Source organism: Pogona vitticeps, chromosome 6, assembly GCF_051106095.1.
Source record: "Pogona vitticeps strain Pit_001003342236 chromosome 6, PviZW2.1, whole genome shotgun sequence".
NCBI classification, from domain to species: Eukaryota; Metazoa; Chordata; class Lepidosauria; order Squamata; family Agamidae; genus Pogona; species Pogona vitticeps.
Window position 1 is genome coordinate 100841048 of NC_135788.1, and position 15537 is coordinate 100856584.

Sequence of the window (15537 nt, forward strand, 5' to 3'; positions counted from 1 at the left end):
TAATGGAGATGCTGATGGCTGAAATGGGGACTTTCTGCTTATACCCTAACTGCTTTGCCACGATGCTAGTACTGTATCTCTTTCAAAGTACTGTAATGATTTATCATGATACCTAACCAGATTTCTTGTGGCATGCTCGTGTATTGCAACACAGTTTGGAAATGATAATAGGCTGAGTTGTACTTACCGTGATGTATACAACATCTTGTACATCAGATAAGAATAAAAACTAGGTTACTCTTGTGTGTGGGAAAAGCTTATCTGAGCTGTGCATTTGATAGACAGATGTTGTTGTTGCTATGTGCCTTCACGTCACTGCAGACTTATGCGACCTTATGAATGAGCGATCTCCAAATGTCCTGTTCTCAACAGTCCTGCTCAGCTCTTGTAAACTCAAGGCTGTGGTTCCTTTAGAGAGTCAATCCTTATGTACTTCCTCTTTTCCTGCTGCCTTACACCTTTCCCAGCATTATTGTCTTTTCTTGCTTTCTCATGATGTGCCCAAAGTAGGACAGCCTCAGATTCATTGTTTTTGCCTCCAGAGATAGATCAGGTTTGGTTTGTTCTACAACCCACTTGCTTGTCTTTCTGGCAGTCCAGGGTATCCACAAGGCATGGCAAAGGATGATTTATGGGGATTGCATTTCAATATACTGTATTCAGTTGTCTTAACACCTTCGCCTATAGGAAACCATTCATTCTCTCCATTTTGTGACCTAGCAGTAGCTGCCTGTCCCCAATACAGGTTACACATCAAGACAAGTGCTGAGACACACCCATTTCTATCAAAGCAATCCAGAGTTTCTCACAATCTAGACAGTCAAAGGCTTTGCTGTAGTCTATAAAGCACAGGCTGATGATCTTTTGAAATTCTTTGACGTTCTCCAGTAGCCAGCAGATATTTGCAATATCTCAAGTGCCTCTTCCCCTTTTGGAATCCAACTTGAACATCAGGCATTTCACTCTTCATATAAAGTGAAAGTGTTTGTTGTAACTTCTTGAGCATCCCTTTGCTTGCATGGAAAATCAATACAATGTATAGTTACTGCACTCCTTGCCATCTCCTTTCTTGGGGACTAGAATGTTATTCTAATCATCCATCATCATTGACCATGCTGACTGGGGCTGATAAGAGTTCAAGTTGAACAGTCTCTGGAGACCCACATATTCACCACTACTTCTTATTTCAAGCCCCCTCCACAAATCCCTAACTTTCCAACTTCACCTATAGAAAATACCTTTATAGATCTGAAGTGACACATTTCTGCTTCGTGTTTTTACGTTGGGAAATGAAGGGTTTGTTTTAGCTTTATTCCCTTGGAAGCTGCACTAGTCCCATCTCTGTGAGGTTGCTGTGCTCCCCTTTCTTTCCTCTAGATTCTGCCCCCATCCCACAATCATAGGCACCCCAAGTCTCCTTATCTAAAGATGATTTTGTAGAGGCATTTGTGGGAACACGGGTCTCTTTCCATGGTGGGGCTGGCTGGTAAGCTGAGGCAAAGACTGGATTCTGATGTGCCGTGGCCTTCTGCTTCCATTCCTTTCTCTCCACCAGTATCTAGAGTCCATACGGCCCCTTACGACAGATGAAGAGTTCCAGCGGATGACAGGTCTTGCTCGAGACTTTGAACAGACCCTCGGACCGCGCTTGCAGTGGTACCTCAAGCTTAAATCCTGGTGGGCACCCAACTATGTGAGTGATCCCTACAAAGGTCGGAGGGGGAGCCCCCCCCCAGGTTGTGCAGTGCTGTCCATGGCTTGTCCAAGTATGTGTCTTTTTAATTCTCTTTCTCCAACCCCACCCCTTGCCCAGGTGAGTGATTGGTGGGAAGAGTATGTGTATCTCCGGGGTCGAGGCCCACTGATGGTAAACAGCAACTATTACATCATGGTGAGTTTCAGAAACTAGCAGAAGAATTTAATTGGGGAGGGTGGAGTGTTTCTTTTCAGTCTCATCTCACCCACCCACTCATCTCTGTGCTCCTTTCTGTACACCCGCTTGTTGTAGGATTTTCTATACGTAACCCCTACCCCAATCCAAGCCGCTCGGGCTGGGAATCTTGTCTATGCAATGATGCTATACCGCCGCAAACTCACCCAGGAGGAGATCAAACCGGTGAGTGGGATCGAACCCCATGAGTTCCCTCTCTCAGAGCGGGGAAGGTAGTCAGATGGAGAGGAAGGTGGGGTGTGTGAAGTTGGGGTCAACTTGCTGAGCAGGGTGACGGTTCAAAACGCAGAAGACACTGAACGGGTGCTGAACGTTTTATAAATCTAGTAGAAAGTTGTCTTCTTTGTTCTTTAGTAGCTTTCCCCAACTTGGTGCTTTCCAGAGATGTTGGGCCACAGTTCCTGTCATGCTGGACTGGGGATTATGGGCACTGTAATCTAACACACCTGAAAAGCACCAGGTGTGAGAAGAGGTTTATTTTCCTTTTAAAAAATGAGGCACCTAACATCTTTAGTTTCGCCTCTTTTGAAAGTGGTGAAATAGTGTCTCTGGACTATTACAGTAGGATGTGGTATCAATTGGGGGAGGGTCAGTTCCAAGCCCCCTCCCCCACACGGATGCCAGAAATAGTGGATAAGCGAAGCACTTGCTTCCAGTTTCTATGGTGTCCATGTATGGTTGAGAGAGGGTGCCCTGGCACCTAACAGCTTCCTGACCTCCTGTTTGTAAGGGAGGCTTCCCTGAGACCAGCAACTGCTGCTCCCCCCCCCGATCCTCCCCCATGTAACCTCTTTGTTTCACCTGTTCATCTTCCGGCCACAAATATATTTCCTTTAAACCACCTGTATATAGCATAGTCCAGCGATGGCGAACCTATGGCGCGCGTGCCACAGCTGGCATGCAGAGAGCCCTTTCTGCAGGCACACAAGCCATACGTCGCTGGAATGCTACTCCCCCCCCCTTCCAGCAGCCAAACCTGAGGAGGCGGCTGCAGCCACGGTGCTGGAGCTTCGATAGGCAGCGGGCCAGGATCAGGAGCAGCTGGCGCTGGTGGCGGATCCAGAGTGGGGTCTCGAGGCACCTCCGTGCCCAGGATTCCTCCTTCCGCCACCACTTCCCATTTTGCCACCGCCACTTCTGGTTCTGCTGCGGCTGCGGCCCACTGTTTTTTCCCTTTTCTTTTCAGTTTGGGCACTTGGGCCCAAAAAGGTTCGCCGCCACTGGCATTGTTTGTGGTTCCATGTAGTGACCAGGCTTGCTAGTATACTTTAGGAATGTGTGTTTCTTGGGTTATTTTACTTATTTTCCCCCCAGGAAGCAGATAAATGAAACCGCGGATACTGATCCCGCGGATACGGCAGTCCTGCTGTACTGGTGCTTTTCAGTTACTGTATTTTCCTTCTAGCCCAGTGAGGTTAACAGCAGCTTTAGAGGCTCATTTCAATTGGGGAACCAGTACCGGGGATGGGGGCGGGAGAGGATTTCCACATCATTTGTGTGTTTGAGTTGACCTTGAGTTGAGCACTTTCTCCGCTATGTGCAGTTGGTTCTGAGTGAGCAGGGAGCAAAGAAATGGGCAGAGAGGAAGCCTAGCAAGGGCAAAGCTAGAAGTGCCACCCTCTGACATGAACCATTGTCTTACAATGGAGAGCAAGACAAATGGTTTAACCTTGCTTGAGGAGCAGGGGATGGAGCTGCCACCCATTCCTTTGTGTTTCTATGGGTTTGATTGGCTTCTTATTTAGTTAAATATGCATTCCTATCTTGAATATTAACAGTACCTAACTGTGGTAAGGTCACTGAGTGTCTTCAAAGTATCCACAACAAAACTCTTCCATATTTGTTCCTTTCCCCTGGTGCCATCTAAACCTGGGGTTCCCTCCCCCCGGTGAAAGCAGAGCACGGTCCCTAATTCCGTCATCCCTCTCTGTGTGGCTCAGTGGCAGCGTCTCTTCAATACCACCCGGTTGCCAGGGGTAGGGCTGGGTAAGTGACTTGGGGGGGGCTTTTGAAAGGACTCCCACTTTACTGCCTGCTCTCTGGGGTCTTTAGCAGGGTGAATCTGCTCTCTGGGAACTTTCTGAGTCGTTCCGTATCCTACAGGAGGCGTTTTCAAAAGGCAAAACCTGCAGTCTACGCTTCCTGGACCATCCAGCCTTGTCAAAGTCTGCCATTTCTTCAGTTTCACATGCAGCTGCTCTGAAATGTCAACTCTTTTCGGCACTTGCCAATAACTTTTGGGAACGGGCTTTGTTTCCCCGCTTTGGGCTGACTCTGACCTTGCCAGTTTGAGGGAGAGACTATCTGGATACTGTACTGAAAGGGTATATAGTAGGAAACCCACGCACCCCATATCCATGAGGAATGAGTTCGAAGCTCCCCTCCCTGATGCTGCAAAACACAGATTATAGTTACACTATTACTGTATACAGTAATAGCAAGCATTGCACGTAGGATGGTCTCTGGCTCTCTCTAGTGGCCAGTCCTGGTAATGACATTGTAGAAATAAATTTCTCTAGTGAATGTTTTATACCAGTGGTCCCCAACCTTAGGCCTCCAGATGTTCTTGGACTTCAACTCCCAGAAATCCTGGCCAGCAGAAGTGGAAGTGAAGGCTTCTGGGAGTTGTAGTCCAAGAACATCTGGAGGCCCAAGGTTGGGGACCACTGTTTTATACTGTATACTGTAGCATGGTTTCTGGCTCCCTCTAATAGTCTGTTTTGGTAACTCTCTATATGTGGATTTTCTTTTTAATATTTTCAGACTATTTAAGTGAATAAGTGGATACTCATTCCATGGATAAAGGGGGGGGGTCCTACTGTATGGTGTTGCTATGAGCTGCAGGCTTTTTGTTGTTCTTTCCTTTATTCTATTTTCTCATAGCAGCTTTGCAGGTGCATCTCTGTGACTACTCTCTCTTTTCCTCTGCCCTTTCCTTCCTGGCTTACCCCACTTCCAGATGATGATCCATGGCTGCCTGCCCATGTGCTCAGCTCAGTATGAACGCATGTTTAATACAACCCGTGTCCCAGGCTTGGAGGGAGGTAGGATGCTCTCGCACACCTTGCTCCCTGTCCTTGAACATTGGTACCCACAAAGCATCTGATCTGCGCAGAGATATTTAGGTTTGCACCACTGCCTGAAGAATTAGGGAGAGGTGATCCTTCCTCCATGCCCATCTACATAAACATGGCTGTTAAAGAGAGGATAAGAGAATGTAGTGAGAGGGAAACTGGAGAATATTTTGAGGATAGAAGCAAAAAAAAAACCCAAGAGAGGTGAATTTTTATTTTATTGCAGGCTTGTGGAAGCTTTTGACTTCCTGATGTATTGAATTCTAGTTCTGATGGTCTCTTTCCTTTGGTTATACTGAGTGGGACTTCTGGGTGATCACGTCCAAAACATTTGACACACTGCAGGTCCTTCTCCTCTCCCCCAGTTCGACTGCTTGTTCGACCTGTTCCAAGCAGCAAAGGTGGTTTCAGAGGTCAGAAGTGAACTGTACGAACTCAGGGTTTTCTTAACCTCCATCCACCTCTTACTTTTCTTTCTTGGTGGAAAGGAAGATCCTCAGAACTTAACATGGACTCTGTGTAATGGGTCAGAAGTGGGGTGCAAGTTCAGGAGAAATGATAAATCAATGGGAGGATGAGTAAGAACAGGCAGCCAAGAAGGAAAGTTAGATCTAACCAAGGAATTAAGTTTGAGCTAGGGATGGGAGAGAGGCTAAGGACAGTTTTCAGGCATGGTTGCCAACAAGAATGCTGATGCTCTGATCCAGTAGTTCCCAATCTTGGGTCCCAAGATGTTCTTCGGCTACAAAAATCCTGTCCACAGCTTCTGGGTGAAAGCTTCTGGGAGTTTTCTTCCAAGAACATTTGGGTTACCCAAGGTTGTGATCTAATCTGCAATGTCCCTCAGTATGCATGGGTGAGTGTTTGCTGCCACAAGGAAGTTCCTGGCAAAACACCTGTATTCTCGGTGGAAAAATAACCTTAAAACAGTGTAGCCCAGTCTTCCAATCTCCAGTTGTTTGGCATTATGACTCCATCAGACCTAGCCAGCATGGAGAGTGGTTGAGAATGCTGGAAGTTATGGTCCGGAGCATGCCAAGTCAAAAAGGCCAGTTGGCACACAGATACCCCACAATTCCTATGGCAACCCTATTTTCTAGAGCAGTGGTTCTCAAACTAGGGTCCCCAGAGGTTCTTGGACTATGACTCCCAGAACTCTTGGCCAGCACAGCAAGGGGTGAAGGCTCCTGGGAATTGCAATCCAAGAGTATCTGGGGACTGCCAACCAGTTAGGGATTCGTTTTGGGCACCCACAGCCAGGAACAAATAGATACATACACTCATTTTTTTTTCCTTTTCCTTATATGCAGTTATTATTTAAACCTTGCCAGGTCAAAATATTCATTTGGGGGCACAGCACTCCCTCTCTTAGCTCACCCATTGGGGAATAACCCAGTTGGGGGGGGGAATGTTTGGACTGAACATTTGGATGAAGCAGTGTTTTGCAGGAGCTTGTGAGATGGCTGCATGACTTGGCAATAGTTCTCCAGAGGCCACTCCAGGGTGTACCACTTTCCCAGTCAAATTGCATCTGTGCCCTGAGATGAAACAGGCATCTAGAAATTCCAGAGAAAACCCTGGGTGCTAATGTCAGCCTTTTCTTCATTGGGTGCAATGTCCCTTTGTTAGATTTTTTTTTTCCTGTTCATTGAGAAAGGTCCCACTTTAATCCCAGGGCAAAGACTCACACAACGCATGGACTGTGGCATGGCAGCATTACTGCTGCTTTGCCCCAGTTAAAGGCATCCCACAACCACCACCACCCCTGCTGTTCTTTTTTTAGCCTGAAATACTAAGTATTGAACTTAAATCCCTGTATACAAATGTTGCTTGTGCATCAAGCTACAATCCACCTCCTCTGCTTCCTTTTTTTCTGGGACTCCTGCGGGAAGATATTGGGCTAAATGGGTATTTATTATGACCCTGAGTTTTAAAAGTTTTGTTTTGTTTTGTTTTGTTTTGGTTTTTTTGGACTAAACCCCAGAATCTCCTCAGCCAGCATGGTTATTGACCAGTCGGGCCTGGGGAATTATGAGAGGAATAGTCCCAAGAAGTAACTTTTCCAAACTCTGTTTTGTTTTGACAAGAGTTCTTACCTTATATTCTTCCCTCTATAGACACCATAAAGCATCTGCGAGACAGCAAGCACATTGCCGTTTACCACGCTGGGCGCTTCTTTCGAGTCTCTCTGTACTACAATGGAAAGCTGCTGCGCCCACGAGAACTTCAGGCCCAGTTCCAGTCTATCTTAGGAGACCCCACACCCCCTTCGCCTGGGGAGGAGAAACTGCCTGCCCTGACCGCAGCTGACAGGTGAGAGGTTTTGCCTGTCCTGAACCAGCCTTGCTGTGTCGGTAGCAATCCTGACACAGCCCTTTACAAAGTGCACATTTTTGTGTACTTGAGGTGTCCGGGAACTAGAAACATATTCAGTCCTTTCTTATATTTCTCCCCATTGTTAAAGTAAAGGGTTGGGGAACAAACGTCTGGAAGGCCCCATGTGGCCCCTGGCTTAGTCTGCAACATCTTCTGGCTTCATTCATCAGGCCTGCTTGGATGGGATGGAAGAATGAAAAGGGGGGGGGGGGACATAGAGAGAGACAGGAGGGCAGAGAGAAAGAGAGGGGGCCAGGACTAGGTCAGTGTGGTGACCCAGAAAGAAAATTAGGTGGCACAGAGAAAAAGAGAGGCGTACCACAGAAATAAGCAAAGAGAGGAAAGGAAAGGAGGTGGTCCTGGAGGTGGAACATACAGTACAATCCTGCAGCGTGGCAGACTCTGCCTGCTTTTGCACTAAATCTACCCACCACTAATGTGTGGCTGACCAGTTATTTCTAAATGAACACGGTCCTCAACAGAAAATGGATTCCCTGCAAGAACTTAGTAAGGATTCCCATACTAAGAACAGAATCCAGTTTTCCCTCAGAGGAACTGCAGCACAATCTGAGATGAAAACATTCAGAATCAGGAAATCAACTAAAAACAAAAAGGCTTTAAGGTTCTTTTCCTTTCCTTTTCTAAGGCTGATGCCCAAGGGACATTCTTGGTTTGGGCTGAGTCATACCATGATCCGGGATGTGGTGGCGCTGTGGGCTAAACCGCAGAAGCCTGTGCTGCAGGGTCAGAAGACCAAGCAGTCGTAAGATCGAATCCACGTGACGGAGTGAGCTCCCGTCGCCTGTCCCAGCTCCTGCCAACTAGCGGTTCGAAAGCATGCCAATGCGAGTAGATCAATAGGGACCATCTCGGTGGGAAGGTAAACAGTGTTCCGTGTCTAAATCACACTGGCCATGTGACCACGGAAAGATTGTCTTCGGACAAACGCTGGCTCTATGGCTTGAAGAGCGGGATGAGCGCCGCCCCCTAGAGTCGGACACGACTGGACAAAAATTGTCAAGGAGAACCTTTACCTTTACCTTTATACCATGATCCAACTAACACAGAAAAGCAAAAGTTTCATAGTTGTTATGATGGAAGAGAGAAGAATCTCTTGCACCAGTGACATATCCACGTTGCGTCAATAGGAGAACCTCTGGCGTTGTGTTCTTGCTGGAGAGTGGGAGCCACCTGATGCATCATGATGTTGCATAAAAGTTTGAGGATACTTAGGACATATGAATGCAGCCTTGTTAGTCCATGGCTGGAGCATCAAGAAGCTTGAAGTTACCCTTGGTTTCTCTCCACTGGTCTCCATCGCCGTTGTCCCTGCTTCTTTCAGTGCTGTTTCTCTGGAACCACCATGAGCTGTAGCAAGAATGCGGAAGTTACAATCCTCCCGATGTTTTCAAATTGCAACTTCCAGCAAATCCCACCCACCCCCCAAGATGAGGCTGATGGGATCTGAAATCCAATAAATTTGGAGGGCCACATTTTCCCCATCAAATGGATTGACTCCACAAGGCAGAACATCGGAAAGATGTTTGTGCACATGGTGGTTCTTCCCCAAGTTTGGAAAAATAATGCTGGAGTTGGATAATTTTCCAACTGATTGGCAACCAAGCTGATCAATTGTCTGCTCAGGCTGACATCCCCCAACTCCATAACATGCAAGTGCCTTGCTCTTTTTACAGAGACCCCTGGGCCCGGGCCCGCAACACATACTTCCAGACAGGGATGAATGAACAATCGCTGAGTCTAATAGACAATGCTGCCTTCTTTGTCAGCCTGGACACCAGCGAGCAAGGGCTGAGGGAGCCCAATCCAGGTCACTCGCTAGACGCCTATGCCAAGTCCCTTTTGCATGGACGCTGTTGTGACAGGTGGGTGCTTTGTGGGCTGCCTTGAGTCCTTTGCATGTTCTATAGATCAGTGGTCCCCAACCTTGGGCCTCCAGATGTTCTTGGACTTCAACTCCCAGAAATCCTGGCCAGCCAAGGTGGTGGTGAAGGCTTCTGGGAGTTGCAGTCCAAGAACATCTGGAGGCCCAAGGTTGGGGACCACTGCTATAGATCAACCTTGCTAGCTTGCAGGGATCCCATCCGCATCAGACCCCACCAGAAAGCTGTTTTTCATATGGTCAAGAATATGGTCCTTACAATATGGTCCTTTCATATGATCCTTACAAAAGACACTACTATATCTCTGTGTGTGCAAGAACATGCAGATCTAACGACTTCATGTCAGAGAATTTTGCTTCCTCCGTGAGATTACCATTTGGCAATCTTTCGGTGCAGGGATTCCTGCAAATTTTACTATGCAGGTTTTTCTGTCCCTCCTCTTTTACCAGAATCAGCCCATTGCATTTAATTAAAGGCCCTGATGTTGCAAAATAATCTATAATAGGATACAATCTACTTTTCAACCACTTTGTGACTGTAACAAGCTAGAAAGACATTGACAGCCCTTCAGAATTATTTATTCTTTGTGTCATTTTCTTGTGCTTACAGCAAATACAGGTTGTGTAAGGCTGCTTATCTTCCAGTGATTGTACCAATATATCCTGTAGAATTTTGCCTGTGTAACACAAGATAGTACACAATAGGCCTTGGGCCTTATGTACCAGAGACAGACATAATGCATAAAATCTTCTTTTCTGTCAGAGGAATACCGAAATATGTTCCTCAAGGTAAGAAGAAGGATAATCTGAAACCTAGTGTCAAGAAGCCTCCCATTCTGATTTCCGGTAAGGGAGAATGCAGGATTGGCAGAAATATTCTGCAATTACCACTGGTGTAGTGGAGGATTTTAAAATGCAGGTAAGGTTCCTATGGCTAATTTCTGCTTGCTTAAGGAAAATCACTTTAAGTTTTGGTGGCAAATTGCCACCCATTAACAAGTTGCTGCTTTGGTTCCTAGGCACGCAGTCAGTTGCGTACCCAGGAATGCAATTAGCACTTTGTTAAGTGAGCAATAATATACTGCCAAGACTTTTATGGTTTCCCTTATGGAGGCATAAATCAGCAATAGAATTCTGGCTGCAGGAGCTTGGAATTTCAGAATGCTTGGAAGCTGTTAGGAAGGGTATCAACATGGGAAGAATTAGGAATATGGAAACATACAGAGTTGCCTTGTACTGACTTGGATCATTGTCTATTTATCCCCTTATTACCAACTCTGACTGACAGCATCTCTATCATTCCAAGCAGAATTCCTCCCTAACTTTGTCAAATTAAGCAGGAAAGATGTGAAAAGCAATGCATTTGAATGCAGTGATTTACTATTCTGCTAGATAGCAGCAAAAAGATCATAAGTATTTTTTTCATTTGCGAGCAGGCACAGAATGCATAATAATATCAAACATGCCTTTGAACTTGTCTTGTAAACAACTGTAACATTTATTTTAAAACCAGTCCTTAGAAGCAAGGTTGTTTAAACTAAATCTGTGTTTTCCTTTGTTGACTTTGGAGGAAAATGTAAACAATACTAAAAGCAGCAATATAAAATGAATATTTTTATTAAATCGTTGCAGTCACTGTAATTGGATAATGCTAAATGGATATTGTTATTATTGGTGTTTGCAAGCAACTTTAAGAACATAGATACTTACTGTCAGAAAGACTGCAGACAGATTAAATTTAAGTTGTTGACTGAAACAAGATATACAAATGAGTTCCTTCAGAAAGAATTATGAGGAGAAGGAGAAGAAATATCATATAATTCATATGCAGGCTGGCAATATAGTCCACCTAGGGTAAAAAAAAATAATATTATTCTTATTGTTGTGTGTTAATTATTAATTATATGCTTAAGGCTGTCAGGTAAGAAGCAATTGAAAAACATTTATTTTATTTTCATGATATAAAAATAGGGGTTTCTGCCTTTAGCACAATGCTTTCTTGGAATTTATACACTTCAGGTATAAGCTCTCTTAAGAAAAGGACAAAATATATGCGGTTTTTGTACAAGTCATTATTCTGCTTAAAATGTTGAGTATAATATCCAGAAGACTTTTTTGAAAGGTCTGGGTTTCACACTAGACAGCTTTTCCTTGTGGAGAGGATTATCAGCTGTGGACAATCTCCCGGAATTCTACTCCAATGGGTCTACTTTATGTAGGATCCAAGGATGAGATGATTTGTTGGACCAAAGTCTGACAACCTAGAGGTGCTGGGGATTAAACCTGCCCTCTTCTCTGGCAAAAGCATAGGTTCTAGCAGCGAGGCCCAGCCCCATCCTTCAGGGCTACATCTAGGCTGACAATTTTTTCCTGCTCCTTCTTTTGGAATAGGTGGTTTGACAAATCTTTCACTCTGGTTGTTTATCGCAATGGGAAGTCTGGAATCAACGCAGAACATTCATGGGCTGATGCACCAATAGTGGGACATCTATGGGAGGTACAGTCCCGTTTGAGTCTTCTTCAGTGTCATTTAGAAGGGTGGGGAGGATTTGAAAGCAAGGATTCTGGGATCCACCAGGAATGGGGACAGACCTCACTTAGGGCAGAAATGGGGGACTGTTGGTCTTCCAGAAGATTTACACTTCAGCTCCCAGAAGCCTTTAGCACGCATGGTCAAGAGTATGGAATTGACACATCCAGAAGACCAACATTTTCCCAACCCCTTCCACCAATAAGTGCAGGAAGGGAAGCAAAATAACATATCATCCACGTGGCTGCTCTTTTTTTTTTTTCACAGTACACCATTGCCACAGATGCTTTCCTACTGGGTTATGATGCTAATGGGAACTGTAAAGGTGATGCAGACCCGAACATTCCTCCACCCCAGAAACTGGAGTGGGAGATTCCACAAGAGGTGAGTTCAGGGTTAAGCTGGGGGACAAAAGACGTCAGCATTTGAAATTCTGTATTCATAACATGTTAAAAAAATAATTAAAGAGGGGTGTAGAAAATTTACCCTGAAAACAAAAGTGCCTTTAAAAGTACAGCTTGGGAAATCATTTACTGTGCTTTATTTATAGTGGTTTTCAAAACAATCAGCTACTTTTCTGTTAATCCTGAGAACAAAGTTGATGATATAATACTGCTTTGAAGAGTTTCATTCATGCCTGCCAGTTTAGTCTGGAAGCAAACTAAAGGTTGCAATTATGTAATGAGATGAATGTTGTTGTTCATACGTTGTCCATATGCAAATAGTGTTTCCAAGACCAACAGTACACTCTACTGGTGATGATAATAGTATAATTTTGAAGTGGTCTAACATCCTAGGCTTTTAATACGATAACCCTGTGTTGGTCCAGAGCAGTGGTTCCCAACCTTGGGTCCCCAGATGTTCTTGGCTAAAGCTTCCTGAAATCCTGGCCAGCACAGCTAGTGATGAAGGCTTCTGGGAGTTTTAGTCCAAAAACATAAGGGACCCAAGGTTGGGAACCAATCCTTTGTTGGGATAAATGCCAGCTGTGACCAACATAGGCTTCTGATTTTCCCCCAAGAGGTCTATAAATTTATGTAAGACTCCTACGGAGGCTCAACTGTCAGTTTTCTCATCTGACCAATGAGCAGGGGTAAGTGAGCTTGGCTGTAGACTGGCAGCACTGATCTGTAGAAGTGGGCTTAGCTTATAGCCATTGTTGTCTGTAATAGTGCAGGAGAAATTAGGAAACGCTGGTGGGAGATCTCTCCACCCCACTTTCTTCCTTATTCCTGAGACCGTTGCATATTCAACTTGTATACCAGCCTTCTTTAACATGGTGCCTCTGGACATGTAGGACTTCAACCCCCACAATCCTGCAAACAAGCTTTGCTGTGAGAGTTGTAGTTCAGCACATCTGGAGGGTGCCAGATTGCAGAAAGCTGTTATGTGTAGTCACTATTTATAGACTTTAACAGTAAGGTTGCCAGGAGGTGCAACTGAGGAGTCTAACGCCGAGAGAGGCCCGAAAGGAAAAAACAAGAAATTGGGTCTTCTCGGCAGTCGCTCCTCGGTTATGGAATAATCTACCTCCAGAGATCAGTATGGCCCATTCGCTGGGTATTTTTAAAAGCCAATTAAAAACTTGGCTATTCAGGCAAGCCTTCCCTCCAGACACTATTTGATCTATCTTCTTTATTCCCCCCCCCGTCTTGAATGACTTTTAAATTTTGATAATAATGCTATTTTAATTGTTTATTTTGTATGCTGTACACCGGCCAGAGTAGTCGAACAACTAGATGGGTGGGATATGAATGAATGAATGAATGAATGAATGAATGAATGAATGAATGAATGAATGAATGAATGATAGATAGATAGATAGATAGATAGATAGATAGATAGATAGATAGATAGATAGATAGATAGATAGATAGATAGATAGATAGATAGATAGATAGATAGATAGATAGATAGATAGATAGATAGCATTAATCCCCATCTTTTCCATTGATGAGGTGAACCCAGCCTTTTCTCACTCTGGTCTTTCTGCAGGCAGTGCGCAGCACCGATCAGTTGATGCCTATTTATACAAAGTGTTAGTTCACTAACAGCTTCCTCTCAGAGAAGTCTTTGAAGGCTGTGTTGTGCAGATTTAAACTAAATCAATGTTTTCCTTTCTTGACGTTGGAGGAAAATGTAAACAATAGTAAAAGCAGCAATTAAAAAAAAGTAGCCTAGTCTGGAAGTTACTAGAACGTGGAGAATGACAAACAGGTTAACTTTGGTCATGTTTGACTTTGGTTGCTGTAGCCCAGACCTGGGCAAAGTGCGGCCCGAGGGCCACATAATGTACGGCCCGCAAGCTGCTCCTGTACAGCCCGCGGACAGTTTTGAACATCAAAACCATTTATAGCTTTTTGTCTAAAGTGGATAAGTTGCTTACCTTTAACATACCACAAAAAAAAACGTTGGTATTTGTGAAGATTAACAAGTTTAAAATAAAAACAATCATAACATCACTGTTTCATTTTATTCTTAAGTAAAGTTGGTTCGGCCCCTGAACACAGTTCAGATTTTTCATGTGCCCCCCCCCCTATAGAAATTAATTGCCCACCCCTGGTGTAGCCTGACACAAGCTTGGCTTTTCTTGCATTGACAAAGCTTGGTCAGTAAACAATTTGCAGGCTGGTGATCCTACCCATTTGGAAATCCTTTCCATTCAACCTGAGCCTCCCTTCTTCATCTCCAGTTTTTTGACTGACCTTGAAGACCTTCCTCTTGAGGACTGCCTTTTTTCCCCTTTTCAGCAAAACAGCTTACTAAGGAGTTCCTACGCGTGTTGTTTGTATCTTGTTTCTCAACCTTGCATGCTGTTTTGGGAGAGCATAGCAGTAACAGACAGCTTAAAAATAGATCCAGCAAACAAACAAACAAATAAATTCTGCACTGTTATGATCTTAAGACAGTTCCAGGAACTCAGAATCACTCTAGCTGAGCTTGCAAGAGGACTGGCTTCCTTCAGCATTCACAGAGGAAGGAGAAGGACTTATTTCCCCTCTCCACTTCTATGGTGTATTCAGAGTGAGGCAGATGATGAGTAAATAGGACAAAGTTTGAATTCTGAGCCCATTATTTAGCTCATGAAAATAGATTCTGAGAGGTGTAAAGGGCAGCTACTGGACTAAGTGAAAGGACTTCTCCCTGTACATCTGGGGTTACCTTCCACCCTCATCACAAGGCACCTATCAGTGAGGAGATAAAATATGCATTAAAACCCGTTAATGCGTTCCTATGGGCAAAAAACTCACCTTTAAGTGAAAATCCTCCATACGGTGGCCCTTTTCACTGCCCGGTAAGCGAGGAATCGGCGCGAAAACACAGTGGGCGGCCATTTTTTAACCCGGCAGCCATTTTGGAACCACCGATCAGCTTATGGAAAATCATCGCTATGCGATAATCGGTAAGCAAAACAGGTTACTGATCATCGCAAAGCGATTTTTTTACCATTTAAAACATCGCAATGCAATCGCTTTTGCGATCGCAAAATCTTCATCGCTATGCAGATTTGTAATTAAATGGGGTGCCCATTAAGCGAGGCACCACTGTACTTTCTCTTGCAAATGTCTCAGAGTGAGCTATTGAGACTGTAAGTGCCAGTTTATGAATGGACTAATCTGGGGAACTTGAAGCTAATTCTGCTGTTTGCATCACTGCACTTCTGCTGCAGAGCTAGAGGAGTTTAACCGAAATTCAAAACTCTGCA

General features: G+C 44.6%; 1 protein-coding gene across 3 annotated transcripts in view; it reads left to right on the top strand.

Annotated features, from left to right (window-relative positions):
• The window catches only part of CPT1C (carnitine palmitoyltransferase 1C), a 49276-nt gene that overhangs the window by 26537 nt on the left and 7202 nt on the right, over positions 1-15537 (top strand). The window contains exons 7-14 of one of the 3 annotated variants that reach the window (XM_073004410.2): positions 1556-1693; positions 1814-1891; positions 2009-2116; positions 3850-3937; positions 7143-7338; positions 9096-9284; positions 11693-11798; positions 12099-12215. In XM_073004410.2, coding sequence (XP_072860511.2) covers positions 1556-1693; positions 1814-1891; positions 2009-2116; positions 3850-3937; positions 7143-7338; positions 9096-9284; positions 11693-11798; positions 12099-12215 — 1020 coding nt within the window. Of the gene's footprint in view, positions 1-1555; positions 1694-1813; positions 1892-2008; positions 2117-3849; positions 3938-4910; positions 4996-7142; positions 7339-9095; positions 9285-11692; positions 11799-12098; positions 12216-15537 lie in introns of all 3 variants that reach the window. The other 2 variants (XM_020794025.3, XM_078377989.1) reach the window with 2 other exon arrangements.